This window comes from Ipomoea triloba, chromosome 7 (genome assembly GCF_003576645.1).
Source record: "Ipomoea triloba cultivar NCNSP0323 chromosome 7, ASM357664v1".
NCBI classification, from domain to species: domain Eukaryota; kingdom Viridiplantae; phylum Streptophyta; class Magnoliopsida; order Solanales; family Convolvulaceae; genus Ipomoea; species Ipomoea triloba.
This window is the reverse complement of record NC_044922.1, coordinates 26,078,816-26,094,550: the sequence shown is the minus strand read 5'-3', so window position 1 is coordinate 26,094,550 and position 15,735 is coordinate 26,078,816. Positions and strand designations below refer to the sequence as shown.

The window sequence follows — 15,735 nt, the reverse complement described above, 5'->3', positions numbered from 1 at the left end:
ATTGACAAAGTTAGGTGTGTTTACGTTACGTGAACATCTAAAAAGAAGATAATTGTTTCATAAGAAAGATTGAAATTGAAGGGGTCAGCTTTTTACACCTCAAAAAGTTGAAAGTGACACCCACAATATTTTAGCCCCCATTCAATTCCTAATTTGCTATGCAACAACTCCACCAGAAAAGGTACTGCTATGCAAATACTGCAATTCCCATGGGTCAACTCAACTGCCTTAAAGTTCATGGGAGTTTCATGTGAACTTCACAACTCCAAAATTTGATTTCCGAAAAAATTTGTAACAACTATTTAAAAGTGTGTTCAGAATGAATAGATAGGTCATCGAATTTGGAATTTTATGATTATCAAGATAACTGCCCAACTAATTGATTGAAGTTTCAAGTTGGGAACTTTAATTGCCCATAATTAGATCACAAAAAGAAAAAAGAAAAAAAAAAGACTTTTAACACCTGTTGCTTGAAAAAGAAATACTACAACATGCGCAGTGGCATTTTTTATCAATATATATATCCCCTTTTGTTACCATTAGTGTGAAGGGTGTGGTATATTAAAGACTTGGCCAGATTTTATTCCGTATAAGACTTAATATCTATAAGCACAACTCAAACTGAGTTCAAATTATTCTTACAGTGGTTGGATACTGAATACGATATAAATTTTTGTGTTGTCTTACAACTTTGTACCTTATAATTAATGAAGTCGTAACGTGGTCTTCATAGCACAATGTAACTTTTTGATCAATCAGAAAAAAAAAAATTAATAGTTTAATTTTGTTAATTAGTAACGTATAAAGGTTAGGATGATCACGGTTCGATTCGAATCGAACCGTGCACTGTTAGAACTAGACCGAAATCGAAACCGTACGGATAGTTCAGATTCCCATAAGGTTCCGATTCCAAATCGAAAAAAGTCTATATATATATATAATTTATTATTTTATTAAAATTAATTATTATTCGATTAAAGTTCAAACTTTAAATAACACTTTAAAATTTAACTGTTACAATTTTTTTAAAATATAATTGAACTTTGAAATTTAAATATTTCATATAACTATTTTAAAAACATCTTAGAATGGAAACTTAAAAAAAAATTAATTGTTGAATTTAAGCAATTTAAAAGAAAATTACAAAAAAAAAAAAACTAGTTCCAACCGTAGTCGAATGTGAAAATGTGATAGAAGGTTCGGTTTCGATTTGACCGATTCCAAAACTGAGAACCGCTAATTTAGAACTGGAACCAAACTGAAACTGAGTCGGTGGGCATGACTAATAAAGGTCCAGGGTTGCGGCATATGATAGTGTAAATTTATTATTAATTTTCTTTGGCAGAAGCATAAAATAATACTGTTGTGATGTATACACTGGAACTAATAATATTTTTTAAAAGTCTGCATCTCCTAATCAGTGAAAGATACAGAGCATTGATAATTTAATTAAAGAGTAATTAAGATGGAATGTTAGCACCTTCTTCAAGGATCCATTGAACCAGTAGAAGACAAATCAGAACATGCCCTTTTTATTTTCACATCTTTACTTTTTCAATTAATTAATTAATTAATTATTGTTTTCTTTGCAAAATAGTAGGCTTTTGGAGCACCATGCTTACCTCTTCCTCCAACAACTTTGCATAAATTATTTCTTCACCTTTTTTTTCTGTGCAGTTTCCTCACAATGTATACAATACGTCTATATATATATATATGTGTGTTCTTTTAAGGGTGTTCGGATACCAAGAAAATGACTTCTAGAAAATATTTTCTGAAAAATAAGTCATTTAAAAAAAATGTTCATTTTTAGTGTTTGGTTGCATTTTGAAAAACTATTTTAGTGTGTTTGGTTATTTTTTTAGAAAAACATAATTAAACATTTTAATATTTTTACTTAAAAAAAAAAAAAGCCCCCGGAAATCAGAGTAGTACTCTGGTTTCTGGCGGAAACCAGATGGCGAAGGTGGAAATGGTTGTAGTTGTGCTATAGGAGGGAAACCATAGCCCTATGCTAATGTTGCTATAGTCTTTGAAAAATGACTTCCCCGCTAAATTTTGGTAGAAGTCATTTTCCTCCAAAACAACCTTATTTTCCCCGGTCAATGAAAAATGATTTCCGTCGCTCTAGAAATTCGGAAAATGATTTTTAGAAATCATTTTTCGGGTTTCCAAACATACCCTAAAAGGCAAAATTGAAAAAAATTTCCACATTACCAATGTTAGATTAGAATTTTTTTTTTTGAGTGACGAGGGACCCAACCGTCACTACCAGCCGTCTAGGACTCTAGGTTGCCTATATATAGGGGAATGGTTCAAACTAAGAAAGTTAGTCGGCTACTCCCATAAGAGTCGAACTTGTAACATTGTCAATAGTTTAATCAATTTGACTGGAGTTCCCACCTATATTAGAATATTTAAAGTGAAGAAGGTAAATAAATCACTTTGTACATTGCATAATTATGTGGTAACTGGTAATAATAATGTTACATTATTAAGATTTATTATATAACTTGAATTAAATGAAATCTATATAATATAATTACACTGGCGTTACCGTGATTAACTTAACTTATACACCTTCAACTAAATGGCCTTTAGTATTTGTAGTAATATATCAAAGAATGCCTGTTTGTGGCTTCATATAAAAGAAATAATTGCATGTGTTTGGTAAGGATAGACACAAAGGGGACAGTAGCCAAAAGGATAAAAGCTATGCACAAGTCCCATGAAATCCAAAAAATTATTTTTATTAAAATACTTATACTACATATAACATATGCTTTCAATTTACTCATTAATTTTAAAGTGTTACACCTTCTTCTTCTTCTTATTATTATTATTATTATTATTATTATTATTATTATTATTTCTTTTTATATGATTAAGTTAGATCTCAGGTCGTTATTAATATTTTCTGAGAGTATCACATATGCATGCACTTTCGTCCTTTAAAAGAAGTCGAGAATTCTAAACTCTCTCTGGTATTAAAAAAATTAATAAGATCAAAACTTCGCCTGCCCTTTAATTGGATCAGCTAAATGCGAGCGGGGTGAAGTAAATTAATAATTAAAGCATGATTTCATCAAATATAAAGTAGACATATATACAATGTGGTTACCTGCAATATCAGAAAGTTTATTTGGAAGATCCATATATGCATCTATCTATTTTGGGTATTTAGATGCCAAAAAGTTATAGAGCTGGCAAGGCTTGGCCTGACTTGTCAAGTTGTGCCTTTGCCATTTGTGCTGAGGCAACTTGGCATTTGGGAACATCAACATATGCTACTTGGAATTGCCACTTCCGACCAACATTATCTCATCATCTAAATATATCCTCAAACATAAGCTGACCCCCTCCCCAAACTGGCATACTTTTCGTTGCAGGCCTTTTATTAGACACTCTAGGCTGGTCTGATTCTTGTTGATCAGATGCTGTTGTGTTAGCCTTTGATTCTCATGCTCGATCATGTAAACACTTTTGTTTTAAGGGAAAGTTAACTAATTCATATAAATTGAAACGATTACAACAAAGTTCGATGGAATGGTAAGTCATTCATTGCAGTTTGACACAGAAACAACTTCCCTAACTATGCTACTGAAGACTTGATTCGCAAACTATTTCACGAATTGGAAGCTGGGTACTTGAAGAAACTTAAAACTTCTCTAAAGTCATTAATGATCTAGCCAAATGTAAACAAGACAAACGCTGTATTCACAGAATTTTCATGTAAAACTAGCTATTCTTCTTCTGCCAGGTTGAATTCTCAACCCTAAGGGCTCCGGCGAGACTCGATTCCTGGTCTCTTCTCCCGTACTTTACCCTTGTGACCAACATGGCAACATGCAGGCTATAGCTAGCTATTCTATCTTTAGAAGGGCCTATAATTTGTTTAGGAGATGATTTTGACAAAATTCTTCAAAATTTTGAACTCAAGACAAGGCTTATTAATGAAAGCACATTCTTCCAATGATATTTTAAGAAAGAAATCATTAATAGTGGTTTTCCCCACTTTTATATATGTTATATGTTACAAAAAAACTTTTCCTACCAACTACTACACATTTAATTATTTTAAATCTACAAAAGGGTTTTTAAAAATTCGAGAAAACCAAAGACTTTGGAGACTGATGAACATTTTTTAATGGTTAATTTACTTTTTTTTTTTTTAATTCCCTATTGGCAGATGCCTATTTATTAATTCAGAAACTAACAAAGTTGCATTTTCTTCTTTTCATTTATCCAATAAAGTCAGGATATAGGATGAGAATAATATTTTTTGAAGTCATGTTATTCTCCTCGTAAGCCGATTTCTTAATATTTATACACTGATATGATATTACTTGATTATCTCTTTTTTGTATTTGATTTTTAATTGATTTTTATTTTAAATTAAAAAAAACTCATTCATTTAATAATAAGTTGAAACAATTATAAATAAGATCAATGGAACGGTATACCATTCTTTACAGTCAGACATAGAAACAATTTTCCTAGCAATACTACAAAGAATTTAGATTCACATACTGTTTCACAAATTTTTAATTGATTTTTTAAAGACTCATGGTAATATCAACCAATGTTACGTAAAAACATTATAAGATAAATTTAGAATTAGAAAATTAGTACTAGTGACTATGGTATCCAGGCAAATTACACCATGGACCAGAGTCTACAATTTACGCATAATTAATGGGCTAAAACCGTCATTTTCCTATTATGTTTCTATAAATTGATGTACATAATATGTTAATTGTAAATACTTTATTTATTAACTATGAATACATAATATGTTAATTGTATTAAGCAAATAATTTATTAAATAAAAGTACATAATATTTTAACTGCAAAATGAATTTCGTTTTGGATTAGGATCCACAATGCGGATCAATTGTTAACAATTATGGTATCCAATCACAGACAGGTTAAAGGCCTAACAATTGGGCTTAAATGGTCAGACTGGGTTTTGTGTTCAATGATTTTTCTTTTAGTTCACGTAACTCTTTCTGGTTCAAGTATACGTTTTCTCATTTTCAGGCCAACCCAAGATCTGCATCTCCACCAACTATTAATTGGTTGGATAATTATAATTCTAATAGACCTAGGGTCCATTTAGAAATCCCGAAAATGTTTTACAAAAAATATTTATTTTTAAAAAGTTATTTTAATTTTTGGTATTTGATTAAATGTCAAAAATTTTATTTTTTTATGTTGACTGAAATTTAAAAATTGTATTTTTTTTATTTTTCTGAAAATGAACATAAATATATTATAAAGTTATTTGTTATAAAATATTAATTATTTTAATAGTTATAGTCATAATTGATTGATATATATATACACACACATACACATAACAACAACAAGATAAATCAACCATAAATTAAAATTTATAATGAAAAATTAGAGTTAATACATGCTTAATTAACATAGAATAATATCCAATAACACAATCCAAATAAGTAAAAAATCACCATACCACCTTCTTTGCACACATAAATTTATATACATATATATGTACACTAAAAATAGAATGAAAATTCAAGCCCAAATAAATAAATGAATAAATATATCATGCTTTAGACGTTTTGCTAATATCCAATTTAACTCAATATTTTACAAGTATGTTGAAAGAAAAATACATTTTTGAAGTTATAGTGTAATACAAAGGAATCGATAAAAAATTATTCAAAATTGACATAGTTAATAAATAAGATGGAGTTTTTAATGTTTATAAAATTCATTGAACGAAACATTCAAAATTAGAGTTGGAGTAACTCGATTTTATAAATTGAGCTAATTTCCTAATCCAAATTTTAATTTCATAAATCAAATTTGGCCAATATTTGGTTTTTGAAACCAAAATTTTGTTTTCGAAACCAATAGCTTTGGTTTCTAAAATCATTTTTGGTTTTGGAAAACTAACTTGACGAGAGATAATAGAGACATGAGAGACAGGTAAATGAATATTTTCTTTTGACTTTTTATTTTTGATTCAAACACAGACAAATTTAAAAAATGACTTTACGAAATTTTTGGGGTTTTTAAATAGACCCTTAAAAGAAAATTTTCTTTTAAGTCTCAAATCTAATATTTGTTGAAATTTTTTTTTATACTATTATTCAAATTTAGAAGTATTTTTTTTAGTGTTTCAACTCAATTTATGCTTTAAAATTAAATAAGTTTTAGTTCATAATGAATTATTAACAAAACAAGTACTAAATTAAATATGAATAGTTGACAAATAAGTACTAATGTTCACTACCTTATGGTTCGATGACATCAATGTTACATTTCCAAATGGAAGGTCATGTATTCAATTAAGATTTTTATAAAATTTTAAACATTTCAATAATCTTTCAAAAATTTGATGGTTATTTATTCATATTTTAAAGACTTTAAAATTTGGTAGTATTCCTTTCATTATTCTTAAAGAGTTTAAAATTTTGGTAGTATTATGTTCATACTTTTTAAGAGTTAAAAACTAATAAATAAATAAAAAGCCAGACCTTGTGGTCTAGTGGCACCCGGTTGCACACCCACATGGGAAGGGGTGGGTTCAAGCCTAAGAAAGTTGCTATGAATAGATATTACATTGTAACAAAGTCAATAGTACTAAAAAAAAAGAGTTTTTAAAAAAATCTAATATTCACTACGACGGCACATCGTTATGTAGAACGCATAACAATGTGCACCAAGAGAAGGACAAAATGGCATAACAATGTGTAAAATCCTCTAATTGATGTTCTAGGGCGAAAATCTCCAGCAAAAATCTGCCTTCTTCCGAATCTTCTTACTATACTGCTGACCAAGACAACAACTTTTGAAAGAGTTGAGAAGAGATGTAGAGAAAGTAAAGAGAATGAGAGGACGGGTCAAGATGGGTGGAGTTGCAGAAATTGGAATGGAAATCCACAAAGGTTTTGCTTTTATATAATCTCTCACATTTCTTTGAATTTTCTGTGTTTTTACCAATTTTTATTTGAATTGGTAGTTGATTTTTGTTTAAATTTTGTGAGAAAATGATATATTTAACTGGGATTTGTTGGCTGTGATTACAGGTTCAGCCACAATAAATGAGAATAATCAAACTGATGAAGCTGAAAATACTTTGCTTTATTTTATAGGATACATAAATGAATTGCGAAAGACTCAGACTGATGCATCAAATGCAGAGTTGTGGTTGGAGGCCACCAATGGTGTAAAGAGGGGAGGCTACGTATATATCTTTGGCTTGGATACGCAACACTATTTTCCTAAAGCTTCAAAGAAATCAAAATCTCAGGCTGGAGCATCATCTTCAAATGCAGCTTTGATAACAGAAATCCAACAATTGAGGGAAGAAAAAATAAAATGTGTCAGGAAGAAAACAAGTTGATCCGAGAAGAACTTGAAAAGATGGGTGCTATAATTGCACAATTCAATGCAAATCCTGAGTTGTTAAGTTCTTTAAATTTGAACAACTCCACCTCACTAAATGATGAAACACAGGCCCCCTTCTAATGAAGATTAAGTACTTCATTTTTTATGACTTTTTTTGTGTGTATGGCAATAGTGCATTGCTTAAATATGTATGCACATGATATTATCTTTTTGTTATAAATAATTTTGATATTTAAATATATTTTCATTTTGAATTTAGATAGTGTGTATATTACTTTATTGATGATATAAAATGTATTGACAACAGGTAAAACAAAATTATAGTAAGATCAAAATAATAAATATAATTTATATAAATATAGATTTTCCTACCAACCGTTGGTCACAATTTCCGACCAACCGTTGGAAGGAATTTCAGATATTAGCGTATGAGTTTTCCATCCAACATCAGATGTTGATGTTGGACTGAAATTCCGCCCTTCGGGTCAAAGTTGGACGTAAATTCCCATTCTAAAAATGGTGGGTTACTATGTGGAATTTCCGTCCAACTTTGACTCATAGGGCAGAAATTTTGTCCAATATCAATTGTTGGACGGAAATACCGTTTTGGTCGAAATGTTGGTCGAAACCCTATTTTTCGTCCAATAACTCCTGTTTTTCATCTAACAAAGTAACGAGATTTCCAACCGTAGACCAACACTTAGAGACGAATCCTATAATTATTATATAACTTAATGACGAAAAATGTAATTTTCCCTAAAATAAAATAAAACCTGGGATTACACATAAATCTAGCATGGAGGCTCGAATACCACTTGTTAGTGTGAAATTCAGTCTAATATACAAGCTCCAATTATTCATATAAACGGCAGATCAGATGATAATTGAGAAAGTGAATTGGAAGCAAACAACGTAACAATTGATCAAAATGGGAATGGCTTAATGTCAGCTGAATTCATTTGCCATATCTTCACAGACGCTTTAACACTTGTCCCTGTGGCATTGTTGAACAAGAAAACTCTTGCCCCTTCATATATTGCTTTTGTTGGATATATTCTTGACGTTATAACTGTTCTTCCTCCTTGAGCAAAACTCTCCACGATTGAATGGTCAACCTAATTTGATGAACACAATTGAAGATAAGAATGTTTGCTAATAACTATAATACTTTGTCCCATTTATTACACAACAATCTAAATTTAAAGAAAATAAATGAAACATACCAATATTCTTGCTGAATATTTTTTATCATCAATAACAGGTACGGTGCTACCATAAACTTCTTTCGTAACTCCAGATGCTTGTGATGACCTGCACCGTTATATTTATGTTCATTACAAACACTTCTAGTTCTAGAATTAACAAAAAAATAGTGGAAAATTTAAAATGTTTACTCCATTTGAGACAATATTGGTGAGTACTAGGTAAGGTGAAAAAGCAAATTTAACCTTGTCAAGTCGGTGCAGAAATGAGCCTTTGTCTTCTTCCCATGACCACCTTTTTGAACATAGAAGTAAACAGGCGTTAGCTCCGAAAGTGTTTGATCAGCTGCAACTATCAAACCAAATGGCCCCAAAGCGCCTCGCTTAACAGCACCGCCACTGCTACTGCAGTTGTACCTAAAATCGGCTTCACCTTCACATTCCACTGTCTCTTCATCCACTTCAAACCAGGCACTAATGTCTAACTGTACATTTCAAATCTCCCATTAATCTTATTTGATTATGTGAATGTATAGCCGGTACGGGCTTAGGGTGTGTTTGGTTGGGGTGTTTAGGCATAAGGTATGAGTATCAAAGTGATTGCTAGTGTTTGGTTGATAGGTTTTGTGGATGCTACTATGGGTTTGGAATACCCCATTAATGACAAAACCCATACCCTTATTAAATAAGGGTTTCATCTCCCTTCAACATTTTTTCCCCAACTATTAATAATCATTCCCATTCCACCCAACTACCAAACATGCTAAATACTTTCACCAAAACCCATTACCATTACCAAGTATTTGATACCCATTCCGATTCCGATTCCCATATACGAACCAAACGCACCCTTAGTTCACTGGTCCAGTAGGGACAGTATTTGAGATAAGAAATCAATATTCAAATTTTTTTATTTGCGTGGCCCTATGTTGGTAGGTGATGCCTTATCAAAGTATAAATAAATTGCGAATTGAAGAAAAATTGCAAAAAGAAAAATGCAAACAAAAAATCTAATTTTGGGCCAATATACTAACTATTAAGTCAGGGCTGGACTAGGGGGACCGGTGCTGTTGCAAATTGCATGCCCTAATATCCGACCCTGCCAATATTCAAAATTCGACAGTGACAATACAGGAATTAGATCTAAAGTTGACAAGTCCCGGCCTATTTTCTGAGCCACTTAGGTACCGTGTTTTCGGGGTCTTTGGGATTGGGGAGATAGATAGAAGTGTGTACCTGCGCAGCAGCTGGAATGTGGATTGGTAGGATTGCACCTGGTTGAAGATTGACCTTTGTGACAATGGGGTGGCCTGATCTCAAGCTCTTTACTTCTTCAATTGGCCACTGAAGGAGATGACTTCTTGTCTTCTTGTCAAAATGCAGTGTCCTAGGAATGCCCTGCAGGTTATATATCATATTCACCAAGTATAAGGGAGTGTTCTATCATATCTATCACAACATATTATAAGCATTTTGTGTCATGATATGAATTTTTTTGAGTGAAGAGGAATATCAGTAGTTATTATTCGAGGGCTCATAATTAACTGGCTCAAATTAAGAAGGTTAATAGAATGTTCTCATAGGGTGTTAAACTTGCATTAGGGTGTTAAACTTGCATTATAGTGGTTACCAAGTTAAACAACCTTACAAACTTGGATGGGTTACGATACGATAGGGATTTGGGATTTGGGATGATTTGGGACTGAATATGGCGAAAGAGATAAAGAAAAGTGGAAAAGTTTTTTTTTTTTTTTATTGGACCACGTTGGCCTAGTTAAAATTGGGTTGAGTCAGGCCTAACCAAACAATACAAATCTTTGTTCAGCCCCAGCTCAAGCCCAAAAGTGTATACATATATTTTTGCATTTTATAAAAAATATTTCTATAGTTCAGAACTAGTCCAATTAATATTGAGTTGGATCGGCCCAAGCCAAATAATAAAAATCTGGCTAATTATGCTAGTGACTTCTTGTCTTCTTGTCTTACCATTTGGTATAGTAAATTTTCGGTTTATTTATTGGAATCTTAATGCAATTATAGCAAATTGATGAAATTAAAATTCATGTAATAAAATACCTGTAGTGATGCCCAACCCTTCACCATGTCAACTTCTTGAGGATCACTTTCCCCAATCCAAGCCAGCAAAATTCTTCTATTCTTTTTTTGGTCATAAAATGTCTTTGATGCATAAAACTTCCCATAATCGAGTCTCAACCCATGTCCGATATCCAATTCTGGAAAATCTGGTACCCACTTCTTTTTAATCGGGTCATATGTCCCAATAGCATAATAATCACGTGTTTCATCAAACAAACTAGCTTTTAACACATGCTTGACGCCCGACCCTTTATTTGAAGAATCTGACCCGATTTCATCATCAGCTAAAATCAGATAGAAGTCAATACACTCCCACATACCCGTACTCGGAACTGAATGCAAGAACTCATCCAAGAGCTTATAGCGTTTGAAGTCGGTAGTTTCATAAATAAATGCAACACCCGTTTTCCCAACCTGTGACCCTATAGTAACAAACCACTGGCCTTTTTCTATGCCCGCCCATGCTGAACTCGGGTCCCTAAACTCCAACAGATCAATGCCGGGAGGGGGGACGATAACCGGGTTGCCCGAATACTTGACCCATTTAAGTAGGAGCGGGTCGGATAGATTGGCTGGGTATGCAAGATTTTGTACCTGCACATCAGTGTTTCCAGTGTAGATCATCATGATTTGGCCATCAGGGAGGGTTGTGGCAGACCCGGTCCAAACGCCACGTTGATCGTACGGTTGATCTGGAAGCATGGCATAAGGTAGATGGAGCCAGTGAATCATGTCCCTTGATACTGCGTGACCCCAAGTGATGTTCTCCACCCAAATGGCTGAATTAGGGTTGTATTGGTAAAAAAGGTGGTACCATCCTTGGTGGTATAGTGGACCTATCAAACATTATTTGTGTATCCATGTGAACATACTTTTCAAAAGTTGGATTCCAAAAAATGGAAAAATTATATCTGTAATTCACAAACGGACCCGCTCAAAACAAGAGGGTTAGAAAAAATTTAAACTCGTGATCTTGTTGTTGCAGGTTTGTATCTTTAACTATCAAGTTACTCGAAAAAATGTAACTAAGAAGGTTGGGATTTGAATTCATGACTTTGTGAATATACTATTAACCAGTTACATCTTACATTGTGCGTCTATATGCTCAACACGTCCCCTTACGTGTGCGGCCGATTACTTTGATGGGTTTTGATACCAAAATTGAAACATGTGCCCATCTCAACTAAAAGCCTAAGTTGTGGTGGTTGGCCTAGATTGCACATTTATATTTATATATTATTTATGCTCAACATCTACAAGTAATATATTGTATTATGGGCCTTCAATTTATTTGAAGACACATAACTATTACAAGTGCATAATATATTAATTCTAGAAACATAATCTAAATATTTTTGTAATAGTGTCCACCATGCAATGCGGCCCTTGTTTAATGTTTATGGTATAATTTGCCGTAACTACCGTATACTATTTTTCTAATGACAAATTAAGGAATCAATTATATCAAATGGGCCCATTTTATTAATTAATTAGAGCAGTGATATTTTATATAATTTTTTAAAAATAAATATTAAAAATATGATATTTGTTATATTAATTGATTATGTTTAAAATTGATCATCAATATTAATATTGATGCATATAGTGGGTGCGAAAATATTTTCTATTTTTATATTGTACAATAGTACAGTAAACTTGATTTCTAATATTTGAAAACACAAACTATCAATGTTAAGAAAAAATATATTTTTGTAGTTTATAAAAAAAAAAAAAAAAACATGACTTCTGAAAAAATGTTTTCTGAAAAATGAATCATTTTTTAGAAAATAGTTTCATTTTCCGTGTTTGGTTGTATTCTGAAAAACTGTTTGTGTGTTTGGTTAATTGTCTGAAAAATGAGAAGAGTTGTAATTAAACATTTTAATTATTTTATTTAGAATTTAAAAATATTTACAATAATATTAAAATAATTTTATTTATTAAAAATAAAAATACAAAAAAAATAATATTAAAAAAACCTTGGTTTCCCGACGGAAACCAGTAAATTATTGGTTTCTGCCGGAAACAAAAGTTATGACTTGTGGTGGCTGCGGAAAATGACTTCTGTCAAAACACCCATGATTTCCGTTGACTGAATTTTCTAGGTATATTCAAACACAGAAAACACTGCCTAAATCAATTACTAGTTTTAGTTACAAATATTTTTTGAACGTTTTTAGTTACTAATATTAATAGCTAATAATTAATTTTTAGTTTACAAATTTCTATGTTGAAATAATTAATATTAGAGATATTATTATTATTGTTGAATTTTCATTCATATATTAATCACATAGTCCAGAAGCGACCTAACCTTATTATGACATTATTATATAATCAATTGATATGATGTTACAACTCAATGATAATAGGCATTGTATATTAAACAAATAATTCTATTTAAAATGCAATTCTATTATCATTAGAATTGTTGAAAAATTATTACTAATTAAATAAAATTACATTTATATTTTTATAAACTAATAAATTTTTGCCGCACGTAGTGTGATGACATCTCGATTACCATTTCAAATAAGGGGTCAGTTTAAATCTGAGTGGATACTACCCTATAAAAAATATGAGTATTTAAAAAAGAGACAATATTTAAGAATCTTAAGCAATGATAATTGAGATTAGATAGTAAGTATGTAGAGAGTTTGTATTGTACCATACCATTAGGATCTGCAGCATAATAAATCCATTATATTCCGATTATGCCCCCCAAAAGCAGCCATGAAAATAATATTAAAACACAAAACTCAAAATTAATATTCATTCATCAAAATCAAAAAAGGGGAAAAGTTTTTTTTTTTTTAAATACAATAAATTAAATTAAACTATTAAATTACCATTCATCCAGCCTTTTGGAGGTTGAAAATGGAAAGCTGTTCTTTGCCAAGACAAAGTCCGATTAGTCCAACAATATGAAACCCCATCGCCGGCGACTTTCTCCTGCAACGGGAAATCATCTCCGGCGGCCCTTAGGGAGCGAGACGATTGTTGTGAAGTTTCATCTTTGACCACTTCAGATATTTTTAAGGATGAATGATCGCCGGAGACTACACAGAGTAAGGAGAGGAGAGTGCAGGAGAAGAACTTTAAGGATCGCCGGAGATTCGCCGGAGCTCCGGCGGACTCGGTTCGACCCGACAGGGGAGTGTAAGGGGGTTTGTAAGAAGAAGAGGTGGCCATTTGGGGAATTTGATGATGGGATTGAAATCTAAACACTATCAATTTATAGCAATTGACCCATGTGGTTCGGCTTGTTGGTAAAATGTTAATTAAAAATTCTTTTTTGAAAGATTCTTGAGATTATTGTAAATTGAGAGTTTTTTCGTGTGAGCCGTTGTATGTTCTCATATCAAGAGTACAATAGATAGAATTAGGGTCAGCGTGTAGCGAATTGGGGCAAATTTGAAATGCATCTCATTTGTTAGAAAGAGATTTGAAAAATCTCATCCGCATTTGTAAAAGGGTATAGATCCAATTCGATTTGATATGCTGATGGTAGCACATTAGATATATGGATCAGATCAAATCGAAGATTTTAAGTTTAAAAATAAAATAATTTAAAATACAAGATTTCAAACATTAAAAATCAAAATAATTAATTTTTAAGCATTACATGCACGCACGCACAGAGCACGCAGCGAGCGCGCGCGCGCACACACATATATATATATGAATTAGGAAGAAATATGTTAGAATAATTTTTAGAATTACTATGATTTTTTACTTTTTTAATCTAAAATTTAAGATTTTATCTCTTTATAAAAGTTGTAGGAGTACGGTGATTTTGCCAAGTTTAACCCTAAAATTTTAAATTGATTGCTCGTGGTTCTCGACTTTCAAATTATTATCCTATATGGTCCAAGTTAACTATCCATGGTCTTTCCAAGAGGACTACGACTGGTTCAATCTCTCAAACAAATAGAATTTAAACTAAAACAATGATATATATATACATCATCAAGAGTATACCACAACCACAAAGAATTGAAATTTTCACTTAGTCAATAACAAATAAGGTACCAACAAAAACTCTTAAGCCAATAACATCTTTAAAATATAATTGTATCATAAATCATATGTGGCATATTATTTTTTTAAAAAATGGCATAGCACTAAAGATATAAGTTGGAAAACATCATTCATAAAGCCACCAATCCCAAAATTGGGAAATAACGAAAAAAAAAGAAAGAAGAACATGCATGGTTGATGTGGGACTACTTGTATAACCAACATTCTAGTGCTTAATAGTAGCAAGACATGAAGCATAGTAAACATGCATGTTGGATACACAAAGATGTAATGAGCTAAAGAGTTTGGAGGATGAAATGGCCTGGCACCGATCAAGAGGCATTTCCTAATCAATAATCATGCAGATTAGCAGCTATATTTAACTAATACTTAAATATTTATCAATGTTATAAGCTTAATGTGTTACTAGATTAAAAAAGAATAGAAATTAATGCGAGTAAAAGCATAAGTATAACCAAATTTTTGGTACTGTATGTTACTTTTGTGCAAGCAAAGGCTTAGCATTTGTATTCAGCTAAGTGACTTTGAGATTGACGATGTTAACCTTTTGGAAAGAAAATAATCACCAATATAATAAAATTTGTCTATTGCTAAAAAATGACACTATACAATATATTGTTATGGTAAAATTATAAATACCCAATCTCATAAAATAGCAACATAATCTAGTGATTATCTGGTCAAATATTCTGTTTTTTTTTTAAGAACTCGTACTAGGTTGAATAAGGTTCAAATGACCAAGCACAAGTAGGAAAAGTGCTACCCCATTAGGTGTGTTTGGTTCGCACACGGGAATGAAAATCGGAATTGGAATGGATATCAAATACTTGGTAATAGTAATGTGTTTTGGTGAAAATTTTGCATGTTTGGTAGTAGGGTGGGAATAATTATTAATAGTTGTGAAAACCGTTGAGGAGGAAGGGATTGAAACATTGAAACCCTTATTTTATTAGGGAATAAGTTTTGCAATTAAGGGGTAATCAAAACTCATAGCAGTGTTCTAAAAATC

At 31.7% G+C, this 15,735-nt stretch overlaps 1 protein-coding gene across 1 annotated transcript; it reads right to left on the bottom strand.

Moving 5' to 3' along the window:
- Positions 1-8,086: 8,086 nt before the first annotated feature.
- On the bottom strand, positions 8,087-14,084 carry LOC116025752 (acid beta-fructofuranosidase AIV-18-like). Its single transcript, XM_031267083.1, has 7 exons — positions 13,535-14,084; positions 13,359-13,367; positions 10,665-11,521; positions 9,825-9,986; positions 8,835-9,073; positions 8,610-8,697; positions 8,087-8,501 (listed from the first exon to the last, which is right to left on the bottom strand). The coding sequence occupies exons 1-7, from the start codon at positions 13,875-13,877 to the stop codon at positions 8,310-8,312; spliced, it is 1,890 nt and encodes a 629-aa protein (XP_031122943.1). The 5' UTR covers positions 13,878-14,084; the 3' UTR covers positions 8,087-8,309.
- Between the last annotated feature and the right edge of the window lie 1,651 nt (positions 14,085-15,735).